The sequence below is a fragment of the Conger conger genome, chromosome 12 (genome assembly GCF_963514075.1).
Source record: "Conger conger chromosome 12, fConCon1.1, whole genome shotgun sequence".
NCBI lineage: Eukaryota > Metazoa > Chordata > Actinopteri > Anguilliformes > Congridae > Conger > Conger conger.
Genome location: NC_083771.1, coordinates 26,887,438 through 26,908,535, shown reverse-complemented (window position 1 = coordinate 26,908,535; position 21,098 = coordinate 26,887,438). Strand labels below are relative to the sequence as shown.

Sequence of the window (21,098 nt, the reverse complement as noted above, 5' to 3'; positions counted from 1 at the left end):
TACACATGTCAGATAAGATATGATTGAGCCAATTAAGTAATTAAGAGCAGATGTTGGCCCAAAATCCTGAAACGGTTCGGCCGTTGTTGTGCACCCCTGGCATAAAGAAATCACAATGGCTAAAAGCATTGCCACCAACAAACTCAAACAGCAGCGTTGTCCAAAAAATGAATCCTGTACATTCCTGATTTAATATCATTTAGCTACTACATTGAGAAGAGGTGTCAAACTCCAGTCCTGGAGGGCCACAGTGTCTGCAGGTATTTGTGGTTTCCTTTCAATCAGCAGCCAATTATGAACTTGAGAACAAGGTGTGTGGACTCTTTAGCCAATGAAAGACTTTGAAATGTATCTCTCGTGCTGAGACATACCAAAAACCAGCAGACAATGTGGCCCTCCAGGACTGAAGATTGACACCCCTGACATGGAGTATAAGGAATAAATCTATACTCTCATCAATTGTTATCCTACTGTTTATTTCTAATGTGACAAGTGTATGGATGATAATGCAAATGAGACCTCTGGCTGAGGAACAGGCTGAATCAAACAATGAGAGGCAGTCCAATGATGGAGGGGGTCATGGGGAGCAGCTCCAAAGAAACAGTATAGTACAGGGTAGGCCTATGTGTAAGTGAGCTGATGGTAAAGTACTTGTTTCCACTTTACCCCCTGCTGTTTTGTAACTGCCGTTTTGTTCCACAAGAAGGAAAATCCTCCACACACATGGAAAATTTATGTATTTTTGGGAAATCTGACCAGTTGTACTCTTAAGCCGGATCATTACTGGTACACTTCCTGCTCAACATCAATACTTCCTTTTCCAGGCAAAGGTACTGCTGAGGATGCAGAGAAATACACATAGTAAAACCACAGACCGAAGTCCAGTTCTGCTTTCCTTTTTATTGTAACTGACATAACAATTCCCCAAGTTGATCTGGAATCAATTAAAAAATCAGTCACATAGAAGGCACTATGATTAAATTCGGGTTTTAACCCTCCTCCTAGCTTGTAAGTGAGAAGCTCACAGCAAAAGCTTCATAATGTGTGGTTTGAAGCCCTGCAGCTTGCTGGAGTCCAGGGATTCCACCACTTCGACGACGGACAGGATGTCCTGGTGGGCCTCGTCGAAGAGTTCCTTCCCGACTGCCGCCTGGACTCTATCCCGCCAGGCCACCAGCTTTGGCCTCTTGGCAAACACGTCCACACCCGCCCCCACGGGCTGCCATGGTCCCCCAAGAGCACAGCACAGGGAAAACAGAAAGCAGGCTGAGTCACTGGGGCCCAGAACACAGCAGCAATCAAATAACATGTTTGTAGGTTAACTCTATACCATTTCCAATCTGTGAACTGAAATTCTATTTACAATTAGACCAAACTGACCAAAATGTTCTACATGGGTTTCTTCCCCCAATTACCAAATTGAATTTCGTTTTCCCTGTCTGAATAGACTGAATCGAGAATGGATTCGACACCTATGCAATGTTAATGAGCTGACCAGCGGGTGGAATGGGGATGATCAGTTGTACTCGTGTGCCTGCGTCACTGTTCCCAGTGAACTGCAGACGAGCTCAGTTGTGCAGCTCTTGCAGTGGAGTAAGAAGATTGATCAAAATGGTCAATAATAAGGATGATCATAATATTATTATTATTATTATCCTGTGATGTCTGGGTGTTGGATATGTTGTATACTGTGTTGAACTTGACCAGCTAGTGCAGACATGAGCCACTAGGGGGAGCCACTGGTGCTGAGCGAGGGAGGGACGATCCCTCCAAGTCAAACCCCGCCCTGGGCAGCACTACAGCCAATTATGAAGGGCCCTGTAGGTCATGCTGACCAATGAGAACTGTCACATCATGAGTTCAGATTGTGCACACACTCCACTGCTGCTTTATCATTTTTCTGTTGTCATTTAATTAAAAAAAAAATAGATATTCACATTTTGCTGCATTTTTACCTGCATGATGTCCACGATGCCCACCAAGTCTGCGAAGGAGATGTGCTCTCCGGCGATGAAGGGTTTGTCCTGAAGAAACTTCTCCTCCAGCATCTTCAGCGACCCCTCAAGGTCCTCAAGGGCTGAATCCATCTTCTCCTTGGGCACCTCCTTCCCCAGGGCCTTCGGGATCATAAGCTGGAGATGGAAAGCGTGGGTCACAGCCCCATTGGCCGCATCGATCGACTGACAATCGACTCATTTTAATTATCGACTAATTTACCTTGAACCAGAAGACCTTCGAGGTGTGCATTCGCAGTTGTGTGTGGTGCCACGACAGATACTCGTTAACCCGGGCGCGGGTCTGCAGATCAGCGGGGTACCAGTGATCGGGGGTGCAGAACTTTTCTGCCAATTAGAGGAGGATGGCCACACTGATGAACAGGACACACAAGGGGGTAGAGGGTCAGATTGAGGGGGTCAGGACAGAGGAAAGGGAGTCTCCTGGTCTGGGCTCAGTTTGTTTACTCTTGCAATGGGAGCTGGAAGCAAATCTAAAGCCGCACCCACAGTCAGCTACCATGTGTGATAATAAGTGGTGTTTAATCCTAAATCCCAACCACAAACCTCCAGTACTTTGTGGTGTGCAGTAGTGATGCACTTTCTGCTTTGAAAATTCCTCTCTTACCATGTGTGCTGATGAGAATGAGTGAATCATTGAACACACACAATTTATATTTACAAACAATATATGTAGTTAGTCTTCTACTCTATGAATCAGCTATTACTTTATTTACTTTTACATGTGGTTCTGACATATCAATCTTATCAAACACTGATATCAGCTCTCCTCTGTATCAATCCGCCTGTTGCGGTTTTTCCTGATTCCCCACCTCTCGGCCAGAGTGAAGTCCCCATCGCGGATGGCAGGCACTTTGCGCATCATGTTAATCTTCCCAAACTCCTCAGCATGTTGCCCCCCTACAAGAAAAGGAACGGTCCAACATTTTACCAAAAGATTGAGGTGTAGGTGAGGAGCAACGAAGCATTGACAAATGATAAAACCTGACCCCCACCGCCCCGCCCCTGCCCTTTTCTGAAAGCAACCAGAGCACGCAGTTTAGATACGAGGTGAATCAAGGCAAAAGTGCAGCCACCTGTACTTTGTGCAGGTAAAGCCCAGTTCATGCATGCCTCAACGAAATTCATTAAAATCCAACCAATTCATGTCCAAGAGCTACCCCTTGGGCTTTGTATTCCAAATGTTAAACTGAACTAATATACATAGCTAATCTCATTTTTTCATTGTTGCTATAAAAATAAATAATAATAATAATAATAATTTTAAAAAGTTGTGCTTTAATGAGTTTTAAAACAAAAACAACAAAATGAAATCAATCAAATCACATAGCTCCAGAAAAACCACGCACTAGCTATCAACACAACTTTAAAAAGCTGCTCTGAACAGTGTTGTATTATCTTGCAGACTGCACTTGCCCGGGGCACTGTGATTCACCCGGAATTACCATACAGACGCTTAATTTAACAGAAAATAATCGACATTTCCATAAACAAGTTGCCACGACAAAGTAAACTTCTGTGAGAAGTGTTCAGGCGTCATTTCAATCTCCTGACACAGTTATGTTGCCAAATAAGTCCCGTAACACAGTAAACAGTTCAGAGTCCGACACTTTTCGCTTATCTCTTAACTCGATTCAGATCCTCATCATTAACTTAATATACACAGCTACACACATTCTTACTGTGCCCTACCTTCACAAAGCGAGATTTTCTTGAATTCGAATGGGATGTTGTTTTTCTTCGCAAAGATGAACACCGGACGACAGGTTGGTGAAAATAGATCGAGGTAAATTTCAAGTGTCATTTTCTAAGCACGGCGCAGACCGATGGTGCTTTCAGACGCTGCTTGGGACGAATGCGACGAGAACTGGAGAGAGGGCTTGTACGTGCAAAAACAGTCGCTCCCCAAAAACGGTCGATGAAGCCAATCGACTACAACCACATTAATTATCAGTTCACCAACCACTACAGACGACAACAGTGCTACTCAACTCCACTTCCTGCGGGCCGCAGTGTCTGCAGGCATTTGCTTCAATCGTATCCCACTAGAGTTTTACATTCCATTACATTCCATTACATTCCATTATTGGAATTTAGCGGACGCTCTTACCCAGAGCGAAAGTGCATCTCAAAAATCCAGTATCTCAAAATATTATATATTAGATAAAATATTAGAATATTACAAAAGACCAATCAAAGGATTTATAATACAGAAATGTCAACCTTCTGAAAAGTATGTTCATTTATTTTTTACATTATTGGCATTTGGCAGACGCTCTTATCCAGAGCGACGTACAACAAAGTGCATACCCATAACCAGGGATAAGTTCGCTGAAAGACCCTAGAGGTAAGTACAATTTCAACTGCTACCTGTACAACAAAGATAAGGACAAGGGCCAATTTTTTTTTTTTTTTTTTTTTTTTGAACAAACAAACAAACAGAGCAAAAGTCACCAAAGTTAACTATCCAAACACTGCTTACCTAGCCAACTAAAATACTGATACACAAGTCACAGAGACAACAATTAAGGTTCACAGGGAGGTAGGGAGGGATGGGGAGAGGTGCTGTTTGAAGAGGTGTGTCTTCAGCTTGCGCTTGAAGGTGGGGAGGGATTCTATAGTTCTGACCTCAACGGGGAGTTCGTTCCACCACCGTGGAGCCAGAACAGACAGTAGTCGTGAGCGTGAGGTGGAGGTTCTGAGAGGGGGAGGTGCCAAGCGGCCTGTGGAGGCTGAACGAAGAGGTCTGGCAGGGGTGTAGGGTCTGATGATTTTTTGCAGATAAGCTGGGGAAGACCCTTTAACTGCTTGGAAGGCTAGCACCAATGTTTTGAATTTGATGCGAGCCATGACAGGCAGCCAGTGGAGGGAAGTAAGCAGGGGGGTGACGTGTGAGTATTTGGGAAGGTTGAAGACCAGACGAGCTGCTGCATTCTGGATGAGTTGGAGGGGTCTGATGGCAGACGCTGGGAGGCCAGCCAAGAGGGAATTGCAGTAGTCCAGGCGGGACAGAACCATCGCTTGGACCAGGAGCTGGGTCGAGTAGGGGGTGAGAAAGGGGCGGATTCTCCGTATGTTGTATAGGAAGAACCTGCAAGACCGGGTCACCGCCGCAATGTTCTCGGAAAGGGACAGTCTGCTGTCCATCACCACGCCGAGGTTCCTTGCACTGGGTGACGGCGTGAGTGTGGTATCCCCGAGGGAAATGGAGAGATCCAGATGGGGAGAGGCATTAGCAGGGATGAATATCATTTCAGTTTTACCTGAGTTGAGCTTTAGATGGTGGTTGTCCATCCAGCTCTGGATGTCCCTCAGGCAAGCGGAGATACGGGCTGAAACCTGCGTATCAGACGGCGGGAACGAGACGAAGAGTTGAGTATCGTCCGCATAGCAGTGGTAGGATAGCCCATGTGCAGTGATCACAGGGCCAAGGGAGCGAGTGTAGAGAGAAAAAAGAAGCGGGCCAAGGACTGAGCCCTGGGGAACTCCTGTGGCGAGGGGCCGAGGTGTCGATACCGAACCAGCCCAGGCAACCTGGAAGGAGCGACCAGAGAGGTAGGACTCAATCCAGTCCAGGGCTGTGCCACAGATGCCCGTTGCTGACAGGGCAGACAGGAGGATGGAGTGATCCACAGTGTCGAAGGCAGCAGAGAGATCTAGAAGAATGAGGACAGAGGAGAGGGAGGCTGTTCGTGCGGCATGAAGTGACTCACTGACGGAGAGGAGCGCAGTCTCTGTCGAGTGGCCCGATCTGAAGCCAGACTGATGGGGGTCTAGCAGGTTGTTGTTAGAAAAGAAGGAAGAAAGTTGAGTAGAAGCGGCTCGTTCTATAGTTTTAGAAAGGAAAGGAAGAAGAGATACCGGGCGGTAGTTCTGGATGATGGAGGGATCCAGGGTAGGCTTTTTTTAGCAGCGGAGTGATGTGGGCCCTCTTGGAGGATGCCAGAAAACAGCCGGAAGACAGGGAGGAGTTGACAAGGGAGGTGACAAATGGGAGAATGTCAGGTGTGATAGTTTGGAGAAGAGAAGAGGGGATAGGGTCAAGGGCACAGGTTGTAGGGCGGTGGCAGAGCAGGAGTTGAGAAACATTAGAGTCTGTAAGGGGGGAGAAAGTGGAAAAGGAAGGGATGGGCCTAGAGGGGGGGAAGGGCACAGTGAGGGGGGCGGCGGTTGTAAAGGATCTGCGGATGACTGCGACCTTCTCATCGAAGAAATCAGCAAAGTCATCAGCAGCGAAGGAGGACTGAGGAGGAGGAGGCGGTGCGTTGAGGAGAGAGGAGAAAATGGAGAAAAGTTTCCGGGGGTTAGAAGCAGAGTTCTGAATTTGCGTTTGATAGTATTTTGCTTTGGCGGCAGTGACATCGGAAGAGAATGCCGCCAGGAGAGACTGGTAAGTCATGAGGTCGGAAGCGTCTCTGGATTTCCCCCACTTCCTCTCCGCTGCGCGGAGGCTGGCCCTGGAGGTACGGAGGGTGTCAGATATCCAAGGACTGGGAGGGGATGTGCGAGGTGGCTTTGAGACAGGGGGACAGAGAGAGTCAAAGGCGGAGGAGAGAGATGAAAGGAGGGTGGCAGATGCAGAGTCAGCTGGGAGTTTGGAGAAGGATTCGAGAGGGGGGAGTGAGGCGGTGACGGTGCTGGCAAAGGAAGAGGGTGAGAGGGAGCGGAGGTTACGGCGGGCTGAGGAAGTGTGGGAGGGAGGAGGGAGAGGAGGATGGGGAGGAAGAGGGAGGGAGAATGGAAGAGGGAGGGAGAATCATCCATTTATCCATTTATGCACTCAGTACATGGTTGGGCAATACCCTGGTTCAAGCCTGTACTTGAGTACAGTAAAATCATTAGGATACACTTGCAGTCTGAGGCTATAGCCAGTACTCTTACACATGTCAGATAAGATATGATTGAGCCAATTAAGTAATTAAGACCAGAAGTTGGCCCAAAATCCTGAAACGGTTCGGCCGTTGTTGTGCACCCCTGGCATAAAGAAATCACAATGGCTAAAGGAACACCATTGCCACCAACAAACTCAAACAGCAGCGGTGAACAAAAAATGAATCCTGTACATTCCTGATTTAATATCATTTAGCTACTACATTGAGCAGAGGTGTCAAACTCCAGTCCTGGAGGACCACAGTGTCTGCAGGTATTTGTGGTTTCCTTTCAATCAGCAGCCAATTATGACCTTGAGAACAAGGTGTGTGGACTCTTTAGCCAATGAAAGACTTTGAAATGTATCTCTCGTGCTGAAACATACCAAAAACCAGCAGACACTGTGGCCCTCCAGGACTGAAGTTTGACACCCCTGACATGGAGTATAAGGAATAAATCTATACTCTCATCAATTGTTATCCTACTGTTTATTTCTAATGTGACAAGTGTATGGATGATAATGCAAATGAGACCTCTGGTTGAGGAACAGGCTGAATCAAACAATGAGAGGCAGTCCAATGATGGAGGGGGTCATGGGGAGCAGCTCCAAAGAAACAGTATAGTACAGGGTAGGCCTATGTGTAAGTGAGCTGACGGTAAAGTACTCGTTTCCACTTTACCCCCTGCTGTTTTGTAACTGTTGTTTTGTTCCACAAGAAGGAAAATCCTCCACACACTCTTCAGCCTGTGGCCTCCACCACTAAGCCTAAGGTTTTCACATTTCATGTAAACACTATAGTGATACTGAGATGAACATATTTAAGAAAGCGAGCCCAAACAATACATAACCTACTCGAAACCTACTCAGTTGCTTAATGAACACCTCAATATTACATCAGCTAATACAGTAAATGTTGTGTTCATGCAGGTTGAAGTAGAAGACAATGGGCCTCATTAATCAATATTTTCGGAAACCCGTGTGCAAACGTATGTTGGATCGGAAATGAACAAATAACGTTTGCCCTATTCATGAAAGACGCATAGACACAGCTTTTATTCGTATCCACGTGTGTATGTTAATACCAAGTAATCGTAAATCAAAGGCACATGCACAAAATGTGCGATTAGCATACATTTACGCCCCTAAAACACCACATACAGTGGAAGCAATAATTATTTGATCCCTTGCTGATTTTGTAGGTTTGCCCACTTACAAAGAATGGAACTGTATAGAATTTTAATCATAGGTACATTTTAACATTGAGAGACAGAATATCACAAAATAATCCACAATAACAACATCATATAAATTTAATATCATATTTTCACATGAAATAAGTATTTGATCCATAGAACAATAGGACTTAATACTTGGTGGAGAAACCTTTGTTGGCAAGCACAGAGGTCAGACGTTTGTTGTAATTTTTCACCAGGTTTGCACAGATCGTGGGAGGGATTTTGGTCCACTCCTCTTTGCAGATCCTCTCCAAATCCTTAAGGTTCCGAGGCTGTCGCTTGGCAACTCGAAGCTTCAGCTCCCTCCACAGATTTTCGATGGGATTTAAGTCTGGAGACTGGCTGGGCCACTCCAGGACCTTAATATGCTTGTTTTTGAGCCACTCCTTTGTTGGCCGTATGTTTTGGGTCATTGTCATGTTGGAAGACCCATCCACAACCCATTTTCAGTGCTCTCACTGAGGGAAGGAGGTTGTCGCCCACGATTTCCTGGTACATGGCCCCATTCATCCTCCCCTCGATACGGTGAAGTCGTCCTGTCCCCTTGGCTGAGAAACACCCCCAAAGCATAAGGTTTCCACCCCCATGCTTCACAGTGGGGATGGTGTTCTTGGGGTTGTACTCGGCATTTCTCTTCCTCCAAACACTGCGAGTCGAGTTGATGCCAAATAGCTCTATTTTGGTCTCATCTGACCACATCACCTTCTCCTCTGGATCATCCAGGTGTTCTTTGCCAAACTTCAGATGGGCCTGTACATGTGCCTTCTTCAGCAGAGGAACCTTGCGCACGTAGCAGGATTTTAATCCTTCACGGTGTAGTGCGTTACTGATGGTTCCCTTCGTGACTGTGGTCCCAACTGCCTTCAGGTCATTAACACGCTCCTCCTGTGTAGTACTGGGCTGATACCTGACCTTTCTCATGATCATTGATATCCCACGAGGCAAGATCTTGCGTGGAGCCCCAGACCGAGGGAGATTGGTGGTGACTTTGTGTTTCTTCCATTTTCTAATAATTGCTCCAACAGTTAACTTCTCACCAAGCTGCTTGCTTATTTTCTTGTAGCCCATCCCAGCCTTGTGCAGGTCTACAATTTTGTCCCTGATGTCCTTTGTCTTGCAGCTCCTTTGTCTTGCCCTTGGTGGAAACGTTGGAATCTGATTGATTGTGTGGACAGGTGTCTTTTATACAGCTACATAACGATGAAACGAGTTGACACAGGTGTTTTGGGTAATGAGTTGAGATTAGGAGTGCTTCTTAATGGAAAACTAACTGGTCTGTGGGAGCCAGAATTATTGCTGATTGGTAGGGGATCAAATACTTATTTCATGCAAAAATACAATAATAAATTAATAAGATTTATATGATGTTGTTATTGTGGATTATTTTGTGATATTCTGTCTCCCAATGTTAAAACGTGCCTATGATTAAAATTCTACACAGTTCCATTCTTTGTAAGTGGGCAAACCTACAAAATCAGCAAGAGATCAAATAATTATTGCTCCCACTGTATGGGAGGGAAGAAGGTTGAAACTGACATTACATTACATTAATGGCATTTGACAAGACGCTCTTATCCAGAGCGACGTACAGTTGATTAGACTAAGCAGGAGACAATCCTCCCCTGGAGCTATGCAGGGTTAAGGGCCTTGCTCGTGTCATGTGCCTTTCATATTTCAACCAAATAAAATCAGGTCTAACCAAATCTCACAACCCTGTTTCCTTTTCTTTAGCTTCAGCTGCAAAAAGAATTACAGATAGACAAATCAGAAAGAGCACACACTGTGAGTGGAATTCCAGAGGGCACGAAGAGCCACAGAAAGGAGACGTACAAAAGCATACTTCCTGAACGTGGTTTTCATTTCTATTTTAATTTTAAAGGATTGGCAGGTGATGCAGAGATACCTCAATTTCCACCGAAAGCTTTGCATTCTTATCCAAAACAGCGAATCTTAAAAATAAATTTTAGGCACGCCATAAATCTGCATCTACATCACACATCCCACCAATGAGCTCATCTGAATTTGGCTCAGAAAGGGGTCTGCGAAATGTACCAGTCCAACTACTGCTGCCCACTCTGTGGGCACACTTGCCTTCCCTATGAAAAGGTTGAGAATCAGTCAAATGCATTTCAGCAGTTGAATGAATATGCAATTCAATCAAACCTTATGTTTTTTTTTTTTTTATCCAATTAAAAATGGGAGATTTAAACTAACTACATTTGAAATGAGCACGAACAGTTGACCCTTTACATTACATTAATGGCAGACAATCCTCCCCTGGAACAAAGCAGGGTTAAGGGCCTTGCTCAAGGGCCTAACGGCTGTGTGGATCTTTAGGCATTATGTAACCAAATTGTTTCACTGCCTCTAAATGGCATACGCCCTTAAACAAATTCAAACAAGGATTTAATTATTCTCCTTTGACAAGTCTATGTTTCTACACAGATTCTATGAAATTAAATTTAACCTGTATTTATACAGGGTAGGTTTATACTAAGTGCGTCTAAAACCCCCGTTGTATTCTACAAAATTCTAACACCGGGGAGAATCTTGTTTCAGTATAATGGGTCCACGGTGAATGCACGGAACGGCTTGCGTTGAGCTCCAGGGGGAAAGGTGGCGTGCCCCTCCCCTACAGGAAACTCATCACAGTCCCCTTCTTTCCAACTTGCCAGGGCTCCAGCGGGTAGAAACAGATGACAATCCTATTGGCAGAGCAGAAAGAAAAATACATTAATGCTGCCAAATCAAGGTTACTCAAGGTTAGAACAAGTGTAATGTAGGGCATTTTTATATTTTATAATAAGTAAATTGAGCTACTACATTATATTTGTGTTATTTGTATCTTTCATGAAGTAAGTGGCATTTTCTATTGCTTGGAATTAATAAAAATCAATCAACAAGTAATTTGTGCCAATTCCATCCTGTTAGGCTCTGTTCCACCATGTTATGCTAAGTTAGCTAAGCATTTTCAAAGCATAATTTGGCAATAATGTCAAATATTATGCACATTTTTGCTTTCAAAGATGGAAGGAATTAACTGCGAAAATTAATTATGTTGTAATTCACCATTCTTTTGAGAAAATGAGTACAAAAAAAATGGTTAATTCAAAAAACAAGACACGTTCCACACCATCAAGGATGTTTTATAATTATTTAAAAGCTGACAGGAAGGTGAGAGTAATGCAAATGCAATGCATCCCTGAACATACAATGCGCCAAACTGCGTCAAAAACTGTCAAAGTGGATAGGCTACAGCAGCAGACTTAATCTAAATCTAATAAATACCTAATAAGGTATTCACTCAGTGAATATGTCCATAACAGGGTGGAATATTCTCACAGATTATGCCTGAAATCTTGCCCATAATTATTAGGATTTAAGTGCCGGAGCTTGTTTTCTTGAAAGTTAAATGTCAAATGAATAATCAAAACATCGAATAACAGGAATGACCCACATGCAACCTTAGGCTTCCTAATAATAGGAATTACTGTAGAAAGGCTCTCACCGGTCCTCGGTCAGGCCGAGTTCCCCGGTGAGGAACTGAAAGAGCTTGGCGCTGTGTTCTTTGTTCTTCTCCGCCGTGTCGGTCACGCCGATGGCGGACACACACAGAACGACGCAGGGCGCGGTGGACCCGCCAATGAGCATCGCCAGACCCGACTTCACGGATAGATTCATTCTCTGCCAGAAACAGATTACAACCGCTAGTCTATGACACCGTGTTTCAACCGCACAGCAGTTATAAAAATTGCTTAATTGCTTAGGATTTCATATTTGATCATCTTAAATGAACGTTTTGCAGAATTTAGTAAAAGACATACTATTTTTACTTGTATTTTTCTTTTGATGAATTGCTTCTACGGAGCTACAACAGTGGAGCTCATTCATGTAGGCATACATTTCATAACAGCACGTTTTAGTTTCCACTATGTCATAGAATTTATATAACTTCACACAAGGTTATTGCTTTGATTTGTGTTGCAAACCATGTCCGAGCATGACATAAAAAATTGGAAAACATACTTATTACCAGAATATTGATGGATTTGTTTTGATTAACCGCTTTTAAAATTAGGAGAAAAAAATAGAGAAATTTGACATTTTAGCTTTTTGTATCACCACATCATGAAAAAACAGTGTCTCTGAAGCCTTATTTATGCAATATGATGAAAATTTTACGACATAAACATATATTTTAAAGGACTATTGTCTGGTCGTGGACTAGGGGCGGCCTGTAGCGTTGTGGTTAAGGTAAATGACTGGGACACGCAAGGGCGGTGGTTCAAATCCCGGTGTAATAAGCCACAATAAGATCCGCACAGCCATTGGGCCCTTGAGCAAGGCCCTTAACCCTGCATTGCTCCAGTGGAGGATGGTCTCCTGCTTAGTCTAATCAACTGTACGTCACTCTGGATAAGAGCGTCTGCCAAATGCCAATAATGTAAGAATGTGTAATGGTCAATAGGAAAAAAATAACATTGTTTACTTTACTTAATATTTTATCTAAAATTGTTTATTGTAGTGTTACCCAACAGATAATATCTCTTTAAAAATAAGCAGGAAGAATCAAACTACTTCCTGTTTGAAGTGATAGTACAAAGTACTGGGAAGATTTAATAAAAACTCTAATTTTACATGTCCTTATTTTTATTTGTTATTTTTGTCTATGGTGTTACTCGTTTATAACATGGAGTATAGTTTTTGGATGTAAAATAATAATGAATGGTGGGTATTTTATATTTCCACTTATCTTCTTATACAGGAAATAAATTACATTGAACATCCGAACACTATAAGAATTTATTTTACTTTTCTTCACAATAGAGAATATTTTACCATAAGTGAAGGTAATACCACACGTATGAATTATTTTTTTTATGTGTTTTAAAAAGCAGATTTAAAATAGTAGTAAGTAGCAAAATTTAAGACGAATCTCGATTTTTAAAAAATAAAACATTTGCAACAGTTAACAAAGAATCACCCAGCTATAGTACAATGACTTCAAATTAACGTTTAACTATAAAGCTATTTTGTCCAATATAGAGATTGTCTAACAAATGATCTCGTCAGTTTGCCATCACTGTACCAGATGGACTATATTAAGTTAGCTGGTATGCTGCAACTCATTGTAACTTACTTCTTCAGGTTTCTGAAGGGCAGCTGCCGCTGCAGAGCACAGTTTTTTCAAAAAATCATCCGTGAATTTACTTGCTGGTAGGTTACTTTCCAGGTTAATGAAAGGCATGATTGTATTAAAAATTACTATTCCAGCTCCTGACCGAAAAAATCGAATAACCTTTTACAGGGAGTAAACGATATCAGCCGCTGCCTACTCTGCACCGGAAAAGGATCTCATGTCTCTTCTACCCATTGGTTGGATCTTATGCCTTATACTGATTGGTTGCGGTTGAAACGCCCCTGACAGACCAAATGGAAGCACGTTCTGCGTAAAGATCACCGAATCTCTGGAGCTTTTAGCTTTCAGCAATGGTCGAGCGCAGAAGGTACAGAAATATACACATTTGGTCTTCAAATCTTCCAGTTTTTCCTATTTTGTAATAATTTTTAACAAAACATTTTCTTAAAGTTTGTTTAGTTTTATTAGTTAAAATATATATTATGTCTTCGTCCCTTTGTCTATGTTTAATGATAGTGTATGTCTGTTAAAATGATTATTTTGAGTTATTGATTGTGTTTTAAAAAAGAAAACGTTTTTAAAAATGGAAAAAAACAATAAAACCAACTAATTATTTTATTGTTCTGACTTCTAACATATTGTTAAAATAGCAATTGTCTGCATAACACTCGCACAGGCACCACACCCCCAAGGATTTTCTTTCCAAACAATTTTAGAATAAAATATAAATTATCAGCATGCTTTGACCTAGCTCCCCCCTAGCTCCAGGGAGAAATTCCTGGTGCCGCCACTGAGACTGAAGAAGATGCTTCATATGCAGCTCAAACAGACAATCTTGCGGACTAAAACTCTCCCATCCCCGGGAGATGATCCGTCAAAGTCTGCGGGTGCAATCCATGCCCTAGAACAGTGCCTTCAGTAGAATCTGCTTCCCACAGTACCGTGTTTTAACACCAGAGGGCTACAGACATGAATTACTCATATCGGCTCTGTGGCAAGGGCGTTAAAATGACCTTTTATTTTCTATACAATTGCGATTTGCCCTTTTTTTGTCCTGTTCCCATTCTTTTTTTGTATTGCACTTTCTTGTTACTTTTCTTCATATTAGTGCCCAGCTTGAAAAGTACCATATTTTACTGTACGTCTTATAATTTATAGTATATTGTCATAAAAGGCCTTCCGAACAGACCTCTGCTAAAACAGCAGTCATATAAGACAGTTAGACTCTGTGTGTGCGCGCCCATGCTTGCATATGTGTGGATCCATACAGTTGAAAGTACAGAATGGCTCAATCAACCTTTTTTTCTTTTCTTTTTTGCATAGATCTGGCTGTCAGACTTTACAGTACAGTGCAAGTTCAAACACTGACACATTTAAAAAGTACTTTTATTTTACAACCTAATATACATGACAGCGCTAGAAATCCCATGCATTTCATGTCGACACCAGTCGTTACAGCAGAGCAGATGAGTTCTTAATGTCCAAGAGCTCATTGTGAGAGCAGTTTAATGTCATTTGAGTGTTTTGTCTTGTTTTCCATCATCGCCCATTCTATTAAACCAATGATGTCACACCTAAGATGAAAAACAACAAAGCCAATATTATTCAACGATGTAAACCACAGATTAATTACATTTGATCTTTGCATGCATTTTTACTGTGACCAAAGACAAACATGCATTTAACATAATTCTATTACAGCACTTTTTAATCAGAAGTATTTTCGCTTTCTTTTTTGGTGATATCATTTTAATACATTTTCATACTTTACACAGCCACAAACTCCTATTTTTAAATGAACATTTAGCCTTACCGTGTGAGTACTTGCACTGCTTCAGTGCTTCATTGAAGCCCTCACACAGAGTGAGGTCACTCTGGGTCGTGGCACAGTCCAGGAACTGCCTCACCTCAAAGTGGCAGGGACCTGGTGGGGGAGGGGGGGCTGAACGGGGGGGCTCCTGAGGGTAAACACACACACACACACACACACACACACACACACACACACACACACACACACACACACACACAAAGACAAATGCCTCAGTAAGTTTATGATTTTCTACACAATCTTTGCTGAACCCTCGTTTAAATTCTCGAGGACTGAGTGTGAAGTCCAAACCGTCATGGGATCTAGGCTACAGGCTGCTCCAGTCATGTACCTTAGCCACTAGGCTACAGGCTGCCCCAGTCATGTAACTTAGCCATTAGGCTACAGGCTGCTCCAGTCATGTACCTTAGCCACTAGGCTACAGGCTGCCCCAGTCATGTAACTTAGCCACTAGGCTACAGGCTGCCCCAGTCATGTACCTTAGCCACTAGGCTACAGGCTGCCCCAGACATGTAACTTAGCCACTAGGCTACAGGCTGCCCCAGTCATGTACCTTAGCCACTAGGCTACAGGCTGTTACATTCCATGCGCCCCCAGGTGAGCTCCTTACCTGGTAGGCAGCGGGTTTGGGGGGCTCCGAGGCGCTGCTGCTGGAGCTGCCACCCCCGCTGAAGGATCCCGTGATGGCGTGGCCGACCACGTGCCCGACCGCCGAGCCCACCGCCACCCCAGCGGCCGTGGTGGCCATCTGGGCCATGAGGCCCGGCTGCTTGGGCTGGGCCGCCACGGGGGCCAGGGCGGCGGGAGGAGGAGGGGGGGCTGGAGCAGGAGCATAGGAGTGTGCAGGGTGGCTGCAGCGGACAGAGAAATAAGACTGGGACTGATTATGAAACTGGAATGTAACCAAGGGAAAAGCATTCCCGGGTCATTTCGATTTGAAGGTAGTCACACCACTTTCTTTCATTGATTATATTGAATTTCAGTTCATTCACTTGAGTGGCTGACCTGAAACTGAACTGACCTTTTTCTTATTTGCCAATCTGCACATGAAAGTATATGGAGGAAGCGCTATGATGTCAGACAATCTTGACTTTAATTTGTGATGTCGTAAATTTAAAATAATAGCTACATTTCTTGTGCACATAAGCAAGGTATTTGCTAATACGTGTCAAATATACAATGCAGTTTTGTTAATAGTAATAGCACGGACATTTAGCTACCGAGTATGGCACTGATGACGAAACGATTGCTAGAAACTTCCAGTGTTGGGCAGCACACGAACTTAACAAGCGAAGTTAGTCATTAGCTACATATCTACCAGCAGACATGTCCCATTGTTAATTCGAAACCGATTACAAAGCTTTAGAGCTAAAACCATAAATTGCTAACCAGCAAATGACATTGAGAAGGAGAGGCTTGCGTCAAGCCGGTTACGCAGTAAAAGGCTAGCGTGTCATCATAATCTTTCGCTCAACTGTTGACGAAGGCTCTGGAAACAGAGCAGCCAAGCTTGCTAGTTTATGCATAATTGTGTAACTGTTATGACCTCTTGCTTACTGGACTTTGGATTGTGAAAATGAACAAAACAGCCGTACCTACAAATCAAACTATGTCAGAGATAGCTAAAGTTTGTTAGATATTAATAAATAATTCACAGAAATGCCTGAAAGCATAGGATGCATTATGTATAACGTTAGCTCGCCACACCAGCGCAGCTTGAATGAACTTGCAAATTTAGGATTGAAAATTAACGTAATTTATATTGATATTGCAACGCCGATCTTTGGTCCAAACTATTTAGCTAATGCTGAGTAATTCCTTGAGGTATTTCATGTGACACGGCGTTCCAACATAGCTTCTAGCTAGTTAAGTTAGCTACCGTCAGCTAACTTCACATATAAATTATGTATACCGGATAGGGCTAGTTATACAACATTTAATTCACCTTACCTTGCTGGTGAAGGCGACGGACGACTGCGACTTCCTCTGGCCATTTCAGACAGCTTTACGCAGCTAATATTATGAATGTGTCGTGTTAATATGATTTCGGATACAAGGGTAGCAAATCCTAGTCTGAAGGATTGTCGCAGCAGAAATGGATCACCGGCACATACACGTGTGGATGACCTTGTGAGGGGTCTTGGGAGATCTGTAGTGCGCATGCGCAAAATACAGCCAACGTTTTGCTGTGTTCATTTATTTGGTTTCAATGAAGTACCGTAAATCCTCAAATTGTGTCCGGGATTCTATTTGAAGCCGGGCCTCGGATAATAGCCGGGGGCGTGGTCGATTCGGACAAATAAAGGCCGGCCCCCAAATACAAGCCGGGGTAATATTGCCTAACAGTAGGGCTATCAGTCCATGAGCACTAGAAGACATTGTTTCGATTTAACTCAATGTTAAATCTCTTCTTAATATTTTATATTGTTGGTTGGTTTAATACTGTTGCCAATGAAAAGTCGTTGTCCTACACCATGGGTCTCCAACACGTTGCTCTCAAGCTACCAGTCGCTTGCCGCCCCCTTCTGAGTAGCTTGCCAAAGGCTGAAGCAGTATACACAATTGTTGCCGCGAGGCATTCCAGCCTGCGAATTTAATAAAAAGTAAATCAGGCAAAATTAAAAATTAACTAAATGTAGGCTGCCTTGGCTCGCAATAAACAGACACTCTTTCAACTATATAAAACTTAACAGTGAACCATCAAATACCCCCCAGATTTCAGTGCCCATCAGTCCCAACATTTAGAAATAGAATCAAAGAGTCCAAAAGTAAATTAAATCCCAAACCAAAGCGAAAATCTTTTGATAGCCTACCGGTATGCTGCTCCAAACGAAACGCATGTCTCACAATAAAACGCACCTTAACTTGCTGTTATCTACGCTAATTTGTAATTGTTCATGAAGGCGTGTCTGGCAAGTTGTTATTTTATGGATTCTGGACTTGCATGTGATTTATTGTGTTTGAGAATATTTGCAATAAACTAAGTCTGTTAAGACTGACACTATGACTTACCAAAAGGTGTTCCTGATGAGCCTACACTAACTGATTTCTGAACGGTTACAGGAAGTGTTGAACAGTGTTGGCCCACTTTAAGTGTAGCCTTTTCCTTTATTTCTAAGAATAAAATTCTACAACAGAAGCCGAAAAAGAAATAAAGGCCTGCCTCGAATACAAGCCTGCCTCAAATAAAGGCCTGTGCTTTGTGCAGCCTAAGTAAATAAAAGACCCCGGCCACAATTTGAGGATTTACGGTATGTGCAGTTGTATTTTGGTAAAGGTAAACACCTGTATTTAACGAGCCCACAACTCTTTCAGACCTTTCTACACCAGCAACACCATGACAACATCAGTAACAGTCCTGCCTGCGTGATATGGTATAAAGAGGTATTATCCGGTTTAGTACATATAAAACATCCAACACACACACACACACACACACACATATATATACACACACACACACACACACACCGTACTGTGCAGAAGTCTTAGGTATCTGTATAACATTCTGTACAGATAAGATTCTTTCAAAAATAATTAAATGAAAGGTCCTAATTAAATGTACTATACATTTTACATTACACTTCAGTCATTTGGCAGAATTGTTAAAAACTGAATCAAATCAATATTTTTTGTGACCACCCTTCGGCGTTAAAACTGCATCACTTCTCTGAGATAGCCAACGCTGTCCGGCAGTTCTATAAGACAATCAACATGGAGGTTGTTCCAAGCATGTTGGAGAACTTGCCACAGTTCTTCTGCAGACTTTGGTTGGCTCCTTGCTTCTGATCTCAGACAGCCTTGATCAAGTTTTTATGTCAAAAGTAGTCAATTGCTTACAGTAATATGTTACTTTTTAAAATTAAATACACAAATGTCTCTGTAAAATTAAATCTTTTGGAAAATGAATATTTGGAAATCTCAAATGTGTTCTTTTATACTAACACACACACACACACAAAAACCCATATCTTTTGGAAAATGAATATTTGGAAATCTCAAATGTGTTCTTTTATACTAACACACACACAAAAAAAACCCCATATATATATATATATATATATATATATATATATATATATATAATAAAGTCTCCGCGCGGAATAATTTCACATATATTACAATGCGAATATATATATATTGCAATATATGTGAAAATTATATTTTGAAATATAATAAATATATTTCATGACGCTCAACATATATTGCCATATATTTTCAATATATGACTATATTTTTTTTCTGTGAGGGATAATATTGACACGGAATTTATTCCGAATTTATTCGACTATTCTTTTATATTTTTCAAACATATTTGTGAGGAAAAGTACGTCCTTCTTACTTTTATTTTAATTTCTTAAGCCCAATTCCATTATTGTTATTATTATTATTAATCAACTGCTGAGCTTTTGTAAATACCTTGTCGTGAGGGTTAAACATCTTTGCAGTTGACTCCAGAACCACTTGGTGTCGCTCAGACACCACCGTCATATTGTCTGTCCCCGAACGCCACCAAGCGGTTTTCGAAACAACTCCAAAGACATGACTACGGGCTGCGGTCGCTTAGAGACCACCGCCGTATAGTAAGTATTATGCGTCGGTATGATATACACACTGGTCCAAATCCACCCGGTAGCCTACAATATGGCGTTATATGTGGGATGTGTATGTGTATGTGTGCATGTTCATTCCGCTGCTGCATCACGTTAACTCAACGCTAAAGGCAAAATAAAATAAATGTTGTTGTGGTGCCGTGAAGTGGTTATTCTGAATGACAGAAACATTCTTTTATTCAAGTTTTTGTGATTTATTATTGTTTAAACCAAAAATGCAAACTCATTTTGTGTCAGTCTCATGTTTGGCTATGCAGCCAAAAGCGGCCCCACCATTGTATCTTAGAAAAGCCTACTTTATACCACATCTGTATTATATTAAACTCCCAAAAATACTTTGCCATGTGCTTAGATCACAGGACATTCTCTTTTGTCTTTCCACGCTCTGTGGAAAAATGGTAGACTAGTGTCGGAATACAGCAATTATGCCTTTTGTTGAAATGAATAAATAGAAAAAAGCTTCTCGTTTTTTTGGCTTGCTTGATAGAGTTTGATAGCCAGCTGTTTCTGGTCCTTGGCAGGGATGAGCATAACACAAAGAATCTTGTACGAGGGGGACAGGATAAATGTGATGACATAACAAATTTGAGACAGGCTTGGAAATGTGCACTGAAAGATCTCACTTCTAAAGAAAATCCAAGTGTGTTGCTGCTTACCACAGACAGGGAGACAGTTCCACCCCTTCTCCCGTATCAGCCCAGAAAGAGACCAGCAGAAAGAGAGAAGCACTGTTGGCTGATTTGTGTTGGGATGAACCCATTCTATGGATGTGTTTGTTCTCAGTTCTCCCTGCTCTGAGATTTAAAAAAAGAGCAGAGCATTAGTGCATTTGTTTGAAGCAGATTTCTCCTATGTCATCCTATACAGTGAAACAAAGTAATTAACTCAGCCTTCAAATAACCTTGGTTGGTGGCTGGTGTCTGGATTCAGTCATAAATTGTCCTAAATGTGTTTTTTTTTGTTACACACACTGCTTGGAGAGATCAGCAGTTGCCAAGTTTGTTTGCAAAGAAATAACACATGCATTTACAATACTGTCTTATGTAAAAGTCTTCGGCACAAAAAACCTCAATAAGGGGAAGAAGCTTTAAAAAATAAAGGGACTAACAGTATCTAAATATAAACAATAACATTGATTCTCATTGGTACATTTTTGGTAGTGTAGTTTTAAGAAAATCAGCTGCAGGTTGTTCTGACCATATTGGAGAACTTGCCACAGTTCCTATGCAGACCTTGGCTGTCCTCCTTGCTTCTGGCTCTCCAGGCAATCCCAGTCCAATCCCCACACCCTCAATCAATTGCTGGGGCTTGAACCACCAACCTTCAGGTCCCAGTATGGTTGGCATTCATATAGCACCTTTATCCAAAGCGCTGTACAATTGATGCTTCTCATT

The 21,098-nt window shown here is 42.3% G+C and overlaps 2 protein-coding genes and 1 pseudogene across 2 annotated transcripts; all 3 read right to left on the bottom strand.

Annotated features, from left to right (window-relative positions):
- Positions 1–929: 929 nt before the first annotated feature.
- LOC133141918 (glutathione S-transferase theta-3-like) lies at positions 930–4,141 on the bottom strand (annotated as a pseudogene).
- A 5,816-nt stretch (positions 4,142–9,957) lies between these two features.
- ddt (D-dopachrome tautomerase) lies at positions 9,958–13,469 on the bottom strand. Its single transcript, XM_061263511.1, has 3 exons — positions 13,261–13,469; positions 11,629–11,804; positions 9,958–10,825 (listed from the first exon to the last, which is right to left on the bottom strand). The coding sequence occupies exons 1-3, from the start codon at positions 13,366–13,368 to the stop codon at positions 10,753–10,755; spliced, it is 357 nt and encodes a 118-aa protein (XP_061119495.1). The 5' UTR covers positions 13,369–13,469; the 3' UTR covers positions 9,958–10,752.
- A 1,159-nt stretch (positions 13,470–14,628) lies between these two features.
- On the bottom strand, positions 14,629–17,286 carry chchd10 (coiled-coil-helix-coiled-coil-helix domain containing 10). The gene is made up of 4 exons (XM_061263683.1): positions 17,042–17,286; positions 15,702–15,942; positions 15,074–15,218; positions 14,629–14,834 (listed from the first exon to the last, which is right to left on the bottom strand). The coding sequence occupies exons 1-4, from the start codon at positions 17,251–17,253 to the stop codon at positions 14,815–14,817; spliced, it is 618 nt and encodes a 205-aa protein (XP_061119667.1). The 5' UTR covers positions 17,254–17,286; the 3' UTR covers positions 14,629–14,814.
- Positions 17,287–21,098: the final 3,812 nt, after the last annotated feature.